The 14,778-nt window shown below is 53.7% G+C and overlaps 1 protein-coding gene across 1 annotated transcript; it reads right to left on the bottom strand.

Moving 5' to 3' along the window:
* Nucleotides 1-3,666: 3,666 nt before the first annotated feature.
* On the bottom strand, nt 3,667-12,335 carry DOHH (deoxyhypusine hydroxylase). Its single transcript, XM_069497630.1, has 5 exons — nt 12,181-12,335; nt 8,995-9,345; nt 5,922-5,998; nt 4,730-4,967; nt 3,667-4,280 (listed from the first exon to the last, which is right to left on the bottom strand). The coding sequence occupies exons 2-5, from the start codon at nt 9,266-9,268 to the stop codon at nt 3,961-3,963; spliced, it is 909 nt and encodes a 302-aa protein (XP_069353731.1). The 5' UTR covers nt 9,269-9,345; nt 12,181-12,335; the 3' UTR covers nt 3,667-3,960.
* Nucleotides 12,336-14,778: the final 2,443 nt, after the last annotated feature.

Genomic DNA, 14,778 nt, shown 5'->3' with positions numbered 1-14,778 from the left:
AGGGGTTGGCTCTTTCTTTTGAAGGTCAAGCCATGGCTCTTGGTCTACACCTTACCCAGTAAGATCCCTCCTTCTGGAACTGGGGGAGGGATGTGGTGAGTGACACCATCACCAAGTCTCTGTGTCCAGTGCTCCGGACACTTCGTCACCCAGCCAATCTGTACACATTTAGGACTAAGTGTGGCCACCATTGGTCAAACAAGGCGGTTTAGGCTGTTGAGGGCAGATTCCAGGTGGCCAATTGTTAATTCCAATTCCGTCACCTAAGAGAAGGGGGTGGCTTTTTACCCCAGGGAGACAGGCACGGAGAGGTTCTGAGATGAACTTATGGTCTCTGGCGTCCTCTATAGGTCAAATGTTGTATTACAGCTTCGTGGAAGTAGAATTTACATAAGGTGAGGTCACCCATTTTAAGCACACCGGTCGATCATTTTTTGGTACATTTGTCTAATTGTACAACCATCCATTTTGAGATTTCCATCATCTCCACAACGTCCCTCTTGTCTGTACTGACTCAAAGCTCTCCTTCCACTCCTAGCTTTCTGTCTTTATAAGTGTCTTTTCTAGAAATGTCATCTAGATCAGGGGACCCCAAGCTATGTGGTCAGTTGCCATTTATTGGCATGATATTTATTTGTATTTTCTCAACAGATATTAAGGTACAATTGTGTTTTTGTTGATGATATCTAAGAACCACAGTACTGAAATTGCACAGTTGCGAAGATGTGTCTTAACTGTGTGAAGAATCGGAGTTGTCGTGATTTAGCTGATACTCCTGTGCTCGCGATCAGGCTTTGCTGCTTAACCTCGTTAGATTAATCAGCTGGTTTCAACTCTACCCCTGAACAGAAATAACTCCTTACAAGTACTGTTCTCCTTCAGTGGCAGGTAGTTATCTAATCAAGACGCCTCATTCAAGCAAAATCTGCCTTAGGAAAATTTAATGTATTTTAAATTGTTTTAAAAGAAATGCACCATCTTATTCTTTAGCTTTCTTTTTTTTTTTTTTTTTTTTTAGACAGAGTCTCACTGTGTTGCCCAGGCTAGAGTGAGAGTGAGTGCCGTGGCGTCAGCCTAGCTCACAGCAACCTCAAACTCCTGAGCTCAAGGGATCCTCCTGTCTCAGCCTCCCGAGTAGTTGGGACTACAGGCATGCACCACCATGCCCGGCTAATTTTTTCGATATATATTTTTAGCTGTCCATATAATTTCTTTCTATTTTTAGTAGAGATGGGGTCTCGCTCTTGCTCAGGCTGGTCTCGAACTCCTGAGCTCAAACGATCCGCCCACCTCGGCCTCCCAGAGTGCTAGGATTACAGGCGTGAGCCACCGCGCCCGGCCGGGAAATGCAACTTTTTGATGGTAAATGTTATGAAATCGAAATGCAGACCAAACATTTGTAATGGAAATTAAGTGTCTCAATTGAGTGTGTAATGCACACGGGGTTTTGACGAATTCGTACAAAAAAAGAATGTAAAGTAGCTCGTGAATACTTTTAAACTGATTACGCGTTGAAAACATAATATTTGGGGCAGATTGGGTTAAATATGTTATTAAAATTAACTTCACCTGTTTCTCCTTCATTTTTTAAATGTATCTAGAAAATGTAGAATAGTGTGTGTGGCTTGCATTATATTTCTGTTGGATAGAGCTGTCTTAGAAGGTAATATCTCAGCAATCCATTCTCTGGCTGTTTTAGTGTTTTTACCATAGGTTTTTTTTTTTTAGTAAAAGCTTTGTTGAGATTTAATTGCCATACCATGCAATGTACCTACTGAAGTGTTTTTAAGTATATTCACTGTGTTGTGCAACCATCACTCCGCTCAATTTTAGGACATTTCCATCAACCCTCAAAAAACCCCGTCCCCATCAGCAGTCACCTCCCATCCCCTCCCCATCCCCTGGCACCCATGAATCCACGTCCCGTCTCTGTGCATCTGCCTGTTCTGGACATTTCATATACATGGAGTCACACACTGTGTGTCCTTCTATGTCCAGCGTGTCTCACTGAGCACGATGTCCTCAAGCTCTATCCATGCTGTGGCCTGTGTCAGAGCCTCGTCCCTTTTCATGGCCGAGTGATGTTCCAGTGTGTCAATGGACCGTGTTTATCCACCCATCTGTACATGGACATTTGAATTGTCCACTCTAGCTTTTAGTTATCCTATTCCTCTTCCTCCCCCCTCTTCTATTTTTATTTTTATTTATTTATTTATTTATTTTTTGAGACAGCGTCTCACTCTGTCACCCAGGCTGGAGTGCAGTGGCGTCATCACATCTCACTGCAGCCTCCAACTCCTGGCCTCAATCGATCCTCCTGCCTCAGCCTCCCAGAGTGCTGGAATTACAGGTGCGCCACCACGCCTGGCCTTCTTGTTTTAAAGAAATGGCAGCCCAGGCTGGGTGAGGTGGCTCATGCCTGTAACCTCAGTACTTTGGGAGGCTGAGGGAGGGGGATCGCTTGAGGCCAGGAGTTCAAGACCAGCCTGGGAAAGATAGTGAGACCCTATCTCTACAAAAAATACAAAAATTAGCCAGGTGTGAAATCCTGAAATCCTCGAGGCCCCGCGGGCTTTAGAGCACTTTTCGCATTTGGGGAAGGTAATGAATGCAGTGTGTATCGGTCAGGACAGTGCAGACTATGCTGCACAACAAACACAACCACGTCTCAGCAACAGCGGCTCGTGGCTGCTTGCTCTTGCTACCCGTGGGGCCTGGGCCGGCTGAGGCCTTCTTGACGCTGCCCAGGGCCCAGCTGTGGGAGCAGCTGTTGTGAGGAAAACCTCCAGCCTCCAGGCAGAGGGAAGAGAGCGCAGGGAAGCACTTCACCCCGAGGCTCTGCGGGCCACACCCACTCCCGTTTCATTGGCCAAAGCAGGTGACACGGCCACGGCTGCATCTGATGGGGTGGAAAGGCTCACCCAGCCACACGCACAGGAGGTGGCGGGACTGTTTCAGAGCAGCTCCAAGGACTCTACACAGTGGGGTTTATCACCAACGCTCCCCTGGGATCTGAGGGACACATTCCATAACCCGGCTGGTTTCTCAACCTCTGTGCTCACCGGGAGCCGGAGCGTTCTCTGTTGGGGGGACAGGGCATTGCCTCCACGCACTACGTGCCAACTGCAGCCCCACCTCCAGCTGTGACAACCAGAACTGTCCCCAGGGGGCAGGACCCATCACCCCAGCTGAGAACCACCGGGCCGTAGCAAAACGTGGATGATCAGCTCGTGCTGACTTTGCCTCCAACTCTTGGTTTTGGGCTCTTGTGGCTGTGGACAAGCGGCCGAGGGCCCGCGGTTCTCCTGCTGTACCTTCACAGAGAGGCAGACGGGCCGCCCCAGCGCCGCGTGTGCAGAAATCGGGGGAGCCAGGAGGGGAACCCACAGCCGTGCTCTTAGCTGTACCACTGAACCCCTTCCCCGGTGCCCCCAACAGGAGCTGGGGGAGGATGAGGGTGTGGGGTGGGCCAGGCTGGTGGGCAAGGAAACGGGCTGGCTGGGCAGACCTTACCCCTTGCCTGTCGCTGACGGTTGTGCAGTGTCGCGGGCAGGACAATTCCTAGAGCTGGTGGCTCCGAACATGCCATGCCCCCCGCACTCAGGCAATATTCTGTGAGCAGCCTGTTCACCCTCCCCCAACACACTCGAGAGTCATCACTTGGCAAAAATAATTTAATATTCCATTTGGGCAGTGTCCTGTCCCTCCCCGGCCCCTGCAGTCGGCCCAACCCACTGAAAGACCACCTCCCCACCTCTGCCCAGGCCCCCCGACCCTGTACCCCTTCCCTGCTCTGCCCCTGGGTTCCCCCAAACCCTCCTTCCAAAGACAGCCCGTCATGAGCTGGATGCCCCAAACCCTTTCGCGGAGTCCCACCCCCGTGCCTGGAAACGTCCACACCTTCCAGAGTCCTCGGGGAGCCCCAGCCAGGCCGCCTGGGCAAGGGCGGGGCGGGCGGGTCTAGCAGGGGGCGCCGCGCAGCTGCTCCAGCCCGTCGGCGTACTGGAAGGCCGCCGCGTTCTCGTGCTCGTACATGTCCAGGGCCACCTCGCAGCTCTCTCGCACCACGCGCTCAGGGTCAGCCGCGTGGGCCCGCAGCGCGGCCAGGCAGGAGGGCCGGGCGATGGCGCCCAGGGCCTCAGCGCACTCATGCCGCACCATGGGGCTCTCGGCAGGGCGGGCCAGGGCGGCCACCAGCTGGGGCACGGCGGCCTCGTGCTGCAGCTGGCCCAGGACGTAGCCGACCTCGTGGCGGAAGAGGGCGCTGCCACAGTGCAGGCCTGCGGGCGGGAGGCGGCGGTCACTCTCGGGGCAGGGCCAGAGGCCTGGGGCCGGGACACCCAGAGAAGGAACGACAGAGCCGGGGCTGGGAGGTATAAAAAGGGGCTCATCAGAGGACACCACAGCCCCAGCCTGGTGGTCAGGATGCTCCCGGGAGCTGACCCAGAGCTACAGGGGCCAGAGCAGCCAGGGAGAGTTCTGGAGGCCTAGAGAGTCTCACTCTGTCACCCAGGCTGGAGTGCAGTGGCATCACCAACTCCTGGGCCCAAGTGATCCTCCCGCCTCGGCCTCCCAAACTGCTGGGACTACAGTGTGAGTCACCACGCCCGCCCCTTGTGCGGGTCCTTAACGGTCCCATGGGAAATGCCAGGGGCCAGGCCTGGTCCATTGCACAGATGTGGCCACAGGGCCTCACACGGGGGCGCTGAGCGGGACCCGCCCTCCTCACCTTCAGCCAGCGCCAGCGCGGCCTCCTGGCCCCCAGCATTGCGCAGCGCGAACATGGCGCGGTAGCGCTCGAACAGCGGCTGGGACTCGTCCAGCAGCACGGCCCGCAGACGCCCCACGTCGCGCTCCTCGGCTGGCGGGGCTGGGTCCACTGAGAGGTAGGGCCCTGTCACCGGGTCCCCACGGTGCTGCCGCAGCCACTCCAGCCGCTGGACGGCCAGCTGGCAGGTCTCGGCCACCTGCAGGGAGAGGAGGCGCTGGGGCAACTGGCGGTCCTGGGGGGATGGGACGAGGCCATCCCCACCCTCTGAGGCTGGGGGTTTAGCAGGGGCAACAGAACGGCTGGCGCAGGCACTAAACCAGCAGGGTGACAAGGATGACAGAAGGCCAGGCAGGACCTCAATGAGGAGGTGACATCAAGGCAGAGACCTGAACCAAGGCAGGGAGGGAGTCAGGTGAAGACCTGGGGGATGACGACGCAGCCCATGCAAAGGCCCTGAGGCAGGGAGAGGATGCGGGTGGGGGTCAGCAGCTGGGGAGATCTGAGGTGGCCGGGCCAGACCACGTAGGGCCTGTGGGCATGGTAAGGGTTTCGGGTTTTGTCCTAAAGGTGACAAGAGCTTTCAGCACAGGACAGATACCAGACTTGAGTGTCCCCTGTATCCCCTGCTGCTGAGAGGTGGGGCGTGTGACGTGGACAAGACAGGCAGCAGGCGAGGGAGGAACACGTATGTCCACACGAGGACTTGCATGTGCATGTCCATGGCCGCTCTAGTCACAACGGCCCCATCTCTGCTAAAAATAGGAAAATTAGCCGGGCGTGGTGGCACCTGCAGTCCCAGCTACTCGGGAGGCTGAGCAGGAGGATCACTTGAGCCCAGGAGTTGGAGGCTGCAGTGAGCTGTGATGACACCACTGCGCTCCGGCCTGGGTGACAGAATGAGACTCTGTCTCAGAAAAAAAAAAAAAAAGAAGAGGAAGAAGAAGAGAAAGAAATGCCGAAAGGCAGCAGGGAGACCAGTGAAGAGGTCCCGTGGGCTGGGCTGGGGAGGTGGACAGTTGGGGGTTCGGAGGGCCTTGGCGGTAGGACTGGACGCCCCTGGAGAGGAGAGGCCCGGCCGGCTCAGGGGCTCAAGGGCTGGGCGAGCGCCCCAGGGCCCGGCCGGCAGGGAGAGGGATGGGGGCTGCGTTACCTCGACGACGGGGTCCGTGGAATATTCCTTCAGCAGCTCCAGGACTTCCGGGTTCCCGATGGCTCCAAGGGCCTCTCCTGGGAAGGAGCAGCCAGACAACATGTGGTGGCAGGTGGGCGGGACATGTGGCACTACGTGGGGGAGCCACTGACCCGCTGACACCCCTCCCATGACTCTGCCTGTGTGGCGTGGTCCTGCCTCTGGCCACGGCTGATTGGAGCTGCAGCGGGTACACGGCCCCCAGTCCCTTCCCCAGAGTGGGGACCTGCCTGGAACCACACAGGTCGCAGCAGACAGCAAAGCCACCCCCGCCCCTGAGACTCCGAGACAGGTGTGTCATTACAACCCGGGGACCCAGATGACAAGGAGCTCCAGGAACATTTGGACTAGTGGAGCCGTCAGGAACAGCCCCCTACAAGAAGAGATTTTACGCTGCGATGGGGGAAGGAGGCTGGGCAGGCCAAGGCACGCTGGACACTGAGGTCTCCGGCCAAGACGGACACCTGTGCCACCTGCCCTGAGGCCAGGATGTGGGTGCAGTGAGGGTGCAGCGGACAGTGGCAGGTGTATGCAAAGACCAGGTCAGGGCAGGGGCCTGCAGCACAGCTGACATCAGCAGGCACCAGACTGGGCAGGGCCTCGCGCCCACACAGAGCAATCTGTTCTCCTGCGGGCACAGGTGGGCGCTGAACCAGGTGGAGACCCGGGGCTGGGGAAGACGCTCCTTCAGCAAACTCAGAGTCCAGGATGCCAGGAGCACGTAACGGACCTGTCCCTCCTCTGCCCACAGCCCTCCATGGCTCCTGCCTCCCTTAGGATCAAAGCCCAAGTCCTCCCTGCAGCCCACCAGGGCTCCCCTCCTCCCTCTCTCCTCCTCCTCACTCTGCTGCAGCCACACATGCCTCCTCGGTGCGCCTCCAACACGCCAGGCGTGGTCCTGCCCCAGGGCCTTTGCACAGGCTGTGACTCTGCCTGGAATGCTCTTTCCCTAGCTTTCCACTCAGACAACTCCATTACTGCATTCAGGTCTCTCTACTGATTAAAAACTGCAACTCGGCTGGGCGCAGTGGCTCACACCTGTAATCCTAGCACTCTGGGATGCCGAGGCGGGAAGATCGTTTGAGCTCAGGAGTTTGAAACCAGCCTGAGCAAGAGCGAGACCCCATCTCTACTAAAAATAGAAAGAAATTATATGGACACCTAAAAAAAAAAAAAAAAATATATATATATATATATATATATATATATATGAAAAATTAGCCAGGCATGGTGGCACATGCCTGTAGTCCCAGCTACTCGGGAGGCTGAGGCAGGAGGATTGCTTGAGCCCAGGAGTTGGAGGTTGCTGTGAGCTAGGCCGACACCACAGCACTCTAGCCCAGGCAACAGAGTGAGACTCTGTCTCAAAAAATAAAAAATATCATGCCTGTAATCCTAGCACTCTGGGAGGCCGAGGCGGGTGGATCGCTCAAGGTCAGGAGTTCGAGACCAGCCTGAGCAAGAGCGAGACCCCGTCTCTACTAAAAATAGAAAGAAATTATATGGACAACTAAAAATATATATATAGAAAAATTAGCCGGGCATAGTGGCGCATGCCTGTAGTCCCAGCTACTCGGGAGGCTGAGGCAGGAGGATCGCTTGAGCCCAGGAGTTGGAGGTTGCTGTGAGCTAGGCTGACGCCACGGCACTCACTCTAGCCCGGGCAACAAAGTGAGACTCTGTCTCAAAAAAAAATAAATAAATAAATAAAAATAAAATAAAATAAAATGAAACCTGCAACTCCCCACCCCCGCTGCAATACCTGCAGTACCGCCATCGGTTCCCTGCCCTATTTCCCCAGGCACTTACACATTTCAACCATAACACGACTTGGTGTTCTGCTTACGGGAAAAGCAAGGTTTGAGGTAGAACACTCTTTGCAAAGAGAGCTCTACCCAAAACTGTAGTTGGAATCTTGATAGTTAGCTGGGACAGCCCAGCGTAGCTGACGAGTAACTCAAGGAATATTAAGAATGCCCAAAAACAATCAAATGGAGTGGGCGTGGTGGCACCTGTAGTCCTAGTTACTCAGGAGGCTGAGGCAGGAGGATCATTTGAGCCCTGGAGTTGGAGGCTGCAGTGAGCTGTGATGATGCCACTGCACTCCAGCCTGGGCAACGGAGCAAGACTCATCTCTAAAAAAATTATAATAAAAATGAAAAAAATAATCAAACAAAAACACAGGTCAGGCTTGCTGGCCGGAAACTACGGAGCCCGGGGCCAGTGGGGCTGCAGTCAGATGGGTCCAGGCAGAAGCCCAAGCCTGGGGGCTACTCTCTCTCTGCGGAGCCCTGGATGCACGTGGGAGCTTTGCATTTTCTCAAAATAGAGCCCACAGGCCCCTGCCTGGGGAGCGGGTGAGACGGTGGCCTTGTCCTTTTCTGCTGAAGGCTACGCAGGTGTGCGCCTGCCCGTCTCCCTCCGTCCGGGCACAATGCCGTGTGCGCAGTATGCCCTGTGTCAGGAGCCCGTCACTTGCTCATTGCAAAGACGCTCTCTGGTTACAGACACACGGTCCCAGCCACACTGACATGCCAACTATCGGACTCATTTCTGTATTTATTTTATCATTATTTTTTTTTCTAGTAGAGACAGGGTCTCGCTCTTGCTCAGGCTGGTCTCAAACTCCTGGCCTCAAGTGATCCTCCCACCTCAGCCTCCCAAAGTGCTGGGATTATAGGCGTGAGCCACCTCGCCCAGCTTTAAATGTTTTTTTTTTTTTTAAGAAATCAAAGGAATAGTACCTTCTAACAAGTGACAATCATAAGAAATTCAAATCTCCGTGCTTACAAGTGGTTGCTGTCGGTCACAGCCAGGGCTGTGTGCTGGTGGAGGGCTCACGGTGGGTCTTTGGGTCACTGTCCAGCCTGCGGAGCTAAAGCTACTTACTGTCCACGGCTTTACAGAAAGTTGACTGCCCTGACCTGTGTCACCTGAGTGAGTACACGGACACAGGAGGCAACTGAGAGGAGAGGCAGAAGGGAGTGGGGTGTCCCGGCCACAGATGGGAGGGCGTGAGGCCCCGGCCACTCACCTGCCTCGTGGCGCACCATGGGCTCCTGGCAAGTGTCACGCAGCACGTCCACCAGCACAGGGATGGCGCGGGCATCCTGCATCTGGCCCAGGCAGTACGCCAGCTCGTGCTTGAGCAGGGCGGAATCGTCGCTGAAGGCCTGGCTGATCCAGGAGATGGCGCCCGGGCCACCGAGCCCACGCAGTGTGAACAGCGCCCGGAAGCGAGTCTGCAGGGGCTGCTTGGGGTCCACCAGTGTCCTCCCTATGGCCTCCACCTCCTGCTCCGTCACCATGGTGCCCACCTCCTCCTGCCCGTCGATGGGACACAGCCCTGCCCGGGCTAAATGGAGGGTCTCAGGGGTGTAAGAACCTACAGTAGAAAAATGAGAGCTCAGGTCAGAGGTGTCTTTCACCAGCTCAATGGCGTGTTCACAGGACCAGGGAGGGTGGTTTCCTACCCACTGGGCATCTGGTTGAAAGCCCATCTGGGACCCCACCTACCTGCTGTTCAGCCTTCCCTAAGCTACTTTCTCTCTCTGAGCCTCACTCTCCACACCTATGTATCAGCAATGCCCTCCATTGTCTGCTCTCCACACAGCTGCTGGAGGGATGGCCGGTCCCTGATGGCCTCCGATGATCCCACCTCCTGGTATCCATGCCCTTATATAGTCCCCTCCCACTATGAATAGAGCTGACCCCTGTGAACGGTAGGATATGGAAGAAATAACAGTGAGACTTCTGCTGTTAGGCATAAAAGGCAGCAATTTCCTTCTTGCACTCTCTCTGGGGGAGCCAGCAGCCATCTTGGGAGGAAGCTCAATCAGCCCTGTGGAGGGGCCCAGGTGGCGAGGAACTGAGGCCTCCCACCAACAGCCATGTGAGAAAGGTGGCTTGGGAGGAGCTCCTCCAGCCCTGGGTGAGTCTTCAGGTGATATGTCCCCAGCCTATGTCTTCACTGCAGCCTTAGAGACCAGAGCCGGAACAAGCCAGCTAACCCAGGCCCAGACTGCTGCCCCACGGCAGCTGTGTGAGGTGGCATTTACTGTTGTTTAAAGCTGCTAAGTATGGGGTAATTTGTTATGCAGCTTAGATAACTGATTCGGGAATCCTTTCGGTAAGGTGGACCCTGTTACACCCTTGTTTGAAATCCTTCAATGGCTTCTCATTACTGCAAACTTCTCAATAGTCCCAAACGCCCTTCCCTCCTCCCTCTCTCCCCCTCGCTCATTCTGCTCTGGCCCCAGGGCCTTTTCACTGGCTGTTCTCTCCACAGGGAACATTCTTTCCCCAAATGCACCCACGGCTCATCCTTTTGCTTTCTTTAGTCTGAAATGTCACCTCCTTATAGCTTTCCCTTACCACAATCTGCAATGTCACTCTGTCATCTCTTTTCCCTTGTTCACCTTCATTTTCCTTCAGAGCACTGACCACTGCTAGACATTGCATTGGATGTTATTGGTTTAGTCACTTACAATTGGTCTCATCCCTCAACAACAGAACCCTGTAGGCAGGGACTGAGTCTACACTCCACACTGCTGTCCTCCCAGCACTTAGTGCAATGACCAGTACACAACAGGTCCCCAATAAAAACAGTGTAACAACAACAGCAGCTGACCTTTATGTAGCATTTGCTATGTGTCAGGCTCTCTGAGCCCTTTATATTAACTCACTTAGCCTCATCATAACCCTATAAAGCAGGTACTAGGACTGTCCCCATTTTGCAGGCAAGGAAACAAAGGCAGAGTCAGGCACTAAACCACCAATGCTCTGTTGGGTGGATGAACTAAGATGGAATGACACAGCTAAGGCTGGGAGAAAGGACGCCTTTCTGCCCTCTAGTCCCGCTGAGGACATGGTGGATGCTTCATAAACAGGACAGGCAGGCTACGGCATGTCAGCAGCCCTCTCTGGTGTCCCGTGGCATTGGCAGGGCTGCCTGGGTTTAACAAGGGAGGTGTGGCTGCCTAAGCACAGGTGGCCATCAAAGGAGGGTGACAGCTTGAAAGAGGGATCATCAGAGACCAAAGAAGCCAAGAGTGTGTGAGATGGCAGGGAACTAGGGACCATGGAGACCCAACTCCTCGTTCTACACAGATGAGCAGTGACTTGTCTCAAGAGCACACAGGACCCAGGACCTCTGACTCCCAGTCTGTGCAGGGCCTCCCTCAAGACATCTGAGAAAGGTTCCTCATCCCGAGACCTTAAACTCCTGGGAAAGAGGGAAATCTGTGGCCAAGGAGGCAGCTCTAGCTACAGAAAGGAAGTAAAGAGAAGAGAGGCTCTTGAGTGAGACCCAAACGGTGGCAACTGTCCCTGAGCTTGGTCTCTTTTCATTTGGAATAAAAGTATTAACAACTCGAGTCTTGGGTTTCCTTCGAGTCTCTGCTCAGTTATTGCCCTCTCAGGGTGGCCTTCTCCAACCCTCATGTTTAACAATGCAAACCCTCCGCTAGCACGCACTTTATAAACTAGAGCTAGTGTTAAGTATTTCTGCAGGGACCCAATACCCACCTCTGTGCTCAGCAGAACAAGGGAAGGTACACCTATCCGCCTCTAAGTCCAAAACTCACACCTTAGGCCCATTTTCTGGTGGGAAGGGGGACAAGAATGTAGGCCTGGGGTTCAAGGGATCAGCCCCCCACCAAGGCAGTCTGAGAATCCGCTCAAAGCTGTGAAAGTCTTAGGGGCTGACAAGAGGAATGAATAAGTGATGGAAGAAGACCTGAATTCTGGAAACCCCTCCCCCTCCGAGAGACCTCTCTAAATCAAGAGTCCCTAAACATCTCCGGTAACTAGACCCCTCCCCAGGAAAGGGATCGCCCTGACAAGCGATCCCCCAAGGGGGGCATTCAGGATTCTCCGGCGACGACTGGCTACCCAAGCCCCCTTGAGAAAGACCCTCAGGAACTATGCCTCAAAATCCTTCTACGCGGATCCCCCAGTACTGAATCTGTCACAGGTTAGTTCTCGAAGTCCCCAAGACTCCGAGAAAGGGGTCGCCCCCATGGGACCCCTCACGTGTTGGCTCCCCGGGTCCCCCAGCGAGAAGATGCCCCGAGACAGGTCTCCAGATCCCGGGGGGAAGAGATCGCCAGGACTCGGGACCCCTCAAGCTCGACCCCAGCCCCAGCCCACGAATCCCCGAGACCGGATGCTCAGACGACGCGGTCTCCCCGTGCCTGCCCGCCAGGCCCGGGCCCCGCACCGTGCTCCCGGCCGCCGGAACGCCCCACCGAGCTCCCGAGACTCAGGACCCGTCGCTCCGGCCAGCTCCGGCAGGCGCCACCGTCGCCACAATCGCTTCACCAGGAGCGACGCTCGCAGCGCGCCCTGGGGGCCGCCATCTTCCCGCCCACGTGACTTAGCGGACGACACCAATGCAGCTCCGGGCGGGGGGGGATCCAGCGAAAGGCTCCCAGAAAGGACAGAGGCCCGGAAGCCCGAGTCGGCACCAGTGCCATAGCTCAGCCGTCCAGAGACATTCTTCAGGGAACGGAACTGGCAACGCCGCCCCTTTTCCGGAAAAGATTCTCCCCGAACTCCCCGCCCGGTACGATAAGTGGAAATGGTTTGTGCCGATTCAGCGGCCGGCTCGCCACAGAGCATGCGCAGCGTTGCGGGCTGGGCGGGGTCAGGCTCCGGGGGCGTGGCCAACCCCAGACAGGGACGGGAAAAAGAGAAAGTGTTGCAGTTGTTCATTCATTCATTCACTTATTTAATAAAACAGCAGACTATTTTTTTATTCTTATTTCAGCATATTGTGGGGGTACAAAAGTTTAGGTTACGTATATTGCCTTTGTCCCCCCACTCCCGCTGAGTCAGAGCTTCAAACGTGTCCATCCCCTAGACAGTGCCCATCGCACTCATTATGTATATATACACCCATCTCCTCCCCCACCCACATCTGCCCGACACCCGATCAATGTTATTCCTAAATGTGCTCTTACGTGATGGTCAGTGAAATCAATTTGATGGTGAGTCCATGTGGTGCTTATTTTTCCATTCTTGGGATACTTAACTTAGTAGAATGGGTTCCAGCTCTATCCAGGAAAATACAAGAGGTGCTATATCACCATTGTTTCTTATAGCTGAGTAGTACTCCATGGTATACATATACAACATTTTATTAATCCACTCATGTATTGATGGGCACTTGGGTTGTTTCCACATCTTCGCAATTGTGAATTGTGCTGCTATAAACATTCGGGTGCAGATATCTTTGTTATAGAATGTCTTTTGTTCTTTTGGGTAGATGCCCAATAATGAGATTGCTGGATCAAATGTTAGGTCTACTTGTATCTGTTTAAGTTATCTCCATATTGCTTTCCACAGAGGTTGCACTAGTTTGCAGTCCCACCAGCAGTGTATGAGTGTTCCTGTCTCTCCGCACCCACGCCAACATTTGTTGTTATGGGACTTTTTGATAAAGGCTATTCTCACTGAAGTTAAGTAATATCTCATTGTGGTTTTGATTTGCATTTCCCTGATGATTAGAGATGTTGAGCATTTTTTCATATGTTTGTTGGCCATTCTTCTGTCTTCTTTTGAAAAATTTCTGTTCATGTCCTTTGCCCACTTTTTGATAGGGTTGTTTGATTTTTTTCTTGCTGATTTTCCTGAGTTCTAAATAGATTCTAGTTATCAGTCCTTTATCGGATGTGTAGCGTGCAAAAATTTTTTCCCATTCTGTAGGTTGTCTATTTACTCCCGTGACAGTTTCTTTGACTGTGCAGAAGCTTTTTAATTTAATCAGGTCCCATTTATTTATTTTTGTTGTTGAAGAGCAAACTATTAATTGGAGAAAGTAGGTGGTGGAATATGACAGTTCACTGTAAAATTCTTTCAACTTTTCTATATATTTGAAAGTTTTCATAATAAAATGTTGGAAAAATAGGTGGCTGGGAAAAGGAGGGTGACTGTTATTCTCAGTGTTTAAACGTTTCAAAGTTAAAGATTTGAAAACTGTTTTAAGTTTTATTTATTTATTTATTTATTTATTTTTTGAGACAGAGTCTCACTCTATTGCTCAGGCTAGAGTGCCGTGGCATCAGCTTAGATCACAGCAACCTCAAACTCCTGGCCTCAAGCGATCCTCCCGCCTCGGCCTCCCAGAATGCTAGGCTTACAGGCATGAGCCACTGCGCCCAGCCTGTTTTAACTTTTAAATGAAGAGTCTTTGAGTCTGCAAATCCTTTTTGAAGAATGTATCGGACGGTAGTATGAAAAGAAAGGAAAACGATGCACTCGTTGCAACATGTTTAGAAATGGCAAAAGAAAAGAAATGTGGTAAAGTTCAGCCCCTCTGCAATTGCCACCAGGTCATTCCTATCATGACCCCTGGGCCAGCCTTGTTCCCACTGCCCTGTATCCAGCTCCCACCCTCTTGCCCCCCACAGTCTGTCCTTCCCACAGCAGCCACCAGAGGATGCCTGTGAGCACTGAGTCAGGGCCTGGCCCTCCTCTGCCCACAGCCCTCCATGGCTCCCACCTCCCTCAGGGTCAAAGCCCAAGTCCTCCCTGCAGCCCACCAGGCCCTGCACGACCTGTCCCCTCTGCTCCTTCTCTCCCCTCCTCCCTCCCTTCCCCTCCTCTCTCTGCTTCAGCCACATGGGCATCCTCGCTGTGCCTCTAACACACCAGGTGCTGTCCTGCCCCAGGGCCTTTGCACAGGCTGTTCCCTAAACCTGAAACACTCTTCCTCCAAATATCTGTGTTCCCTCTGTCACTCAAATGTGTGCTGCTTTGCTCGATGTTACCTCCTCAACAAGGCCTTCCCTGAGAACTCTCATTCAAATCACAACCT

Source organism: Eulemur rufifrons, chromosome 2 (assembly GCF_041146395.1).
Source record: "Eulemur rufifrons isolate Redbay chromosome 2, OSU_ERuf_1, whole genome shotgun sequence".
Classification (NCBI taxonomy): domain Eukaryota; kingdom Metazoa; phylum Chordata; class Mammalia; order Primates; family Lemuridae; genus Eulemur; species Eulemur rufifrons.
Note: the sequence above shows the minus strand (reverse complement) of the source record. Positions and strands in the feature narration are given on the sequence as shown.

Coding starts and splice junctions, on each gene's coding strand:
- DOHH (XM_069497630.1), bottom strand. CDS start 9,268: ATGGTGACGGAGCAGGAGGTGGAGGCCATAGGGAGGACACTGGTGGAC. Junction 4,968..5,921: donor CCACGGACCCCGTCGTCGAG/GTAACGCAGCCC, acceptor CTCTCCCTGCAG/GTGGCCGAGACCTGCCAGCT. Junction 4,281..4,729: donor CGCGCTGGCGCTGGCTGAAG/GTGAGGAGGGCG, acceptor TCCCGCCCGCAG/GCCTGCACTGTGGCAGCGCC.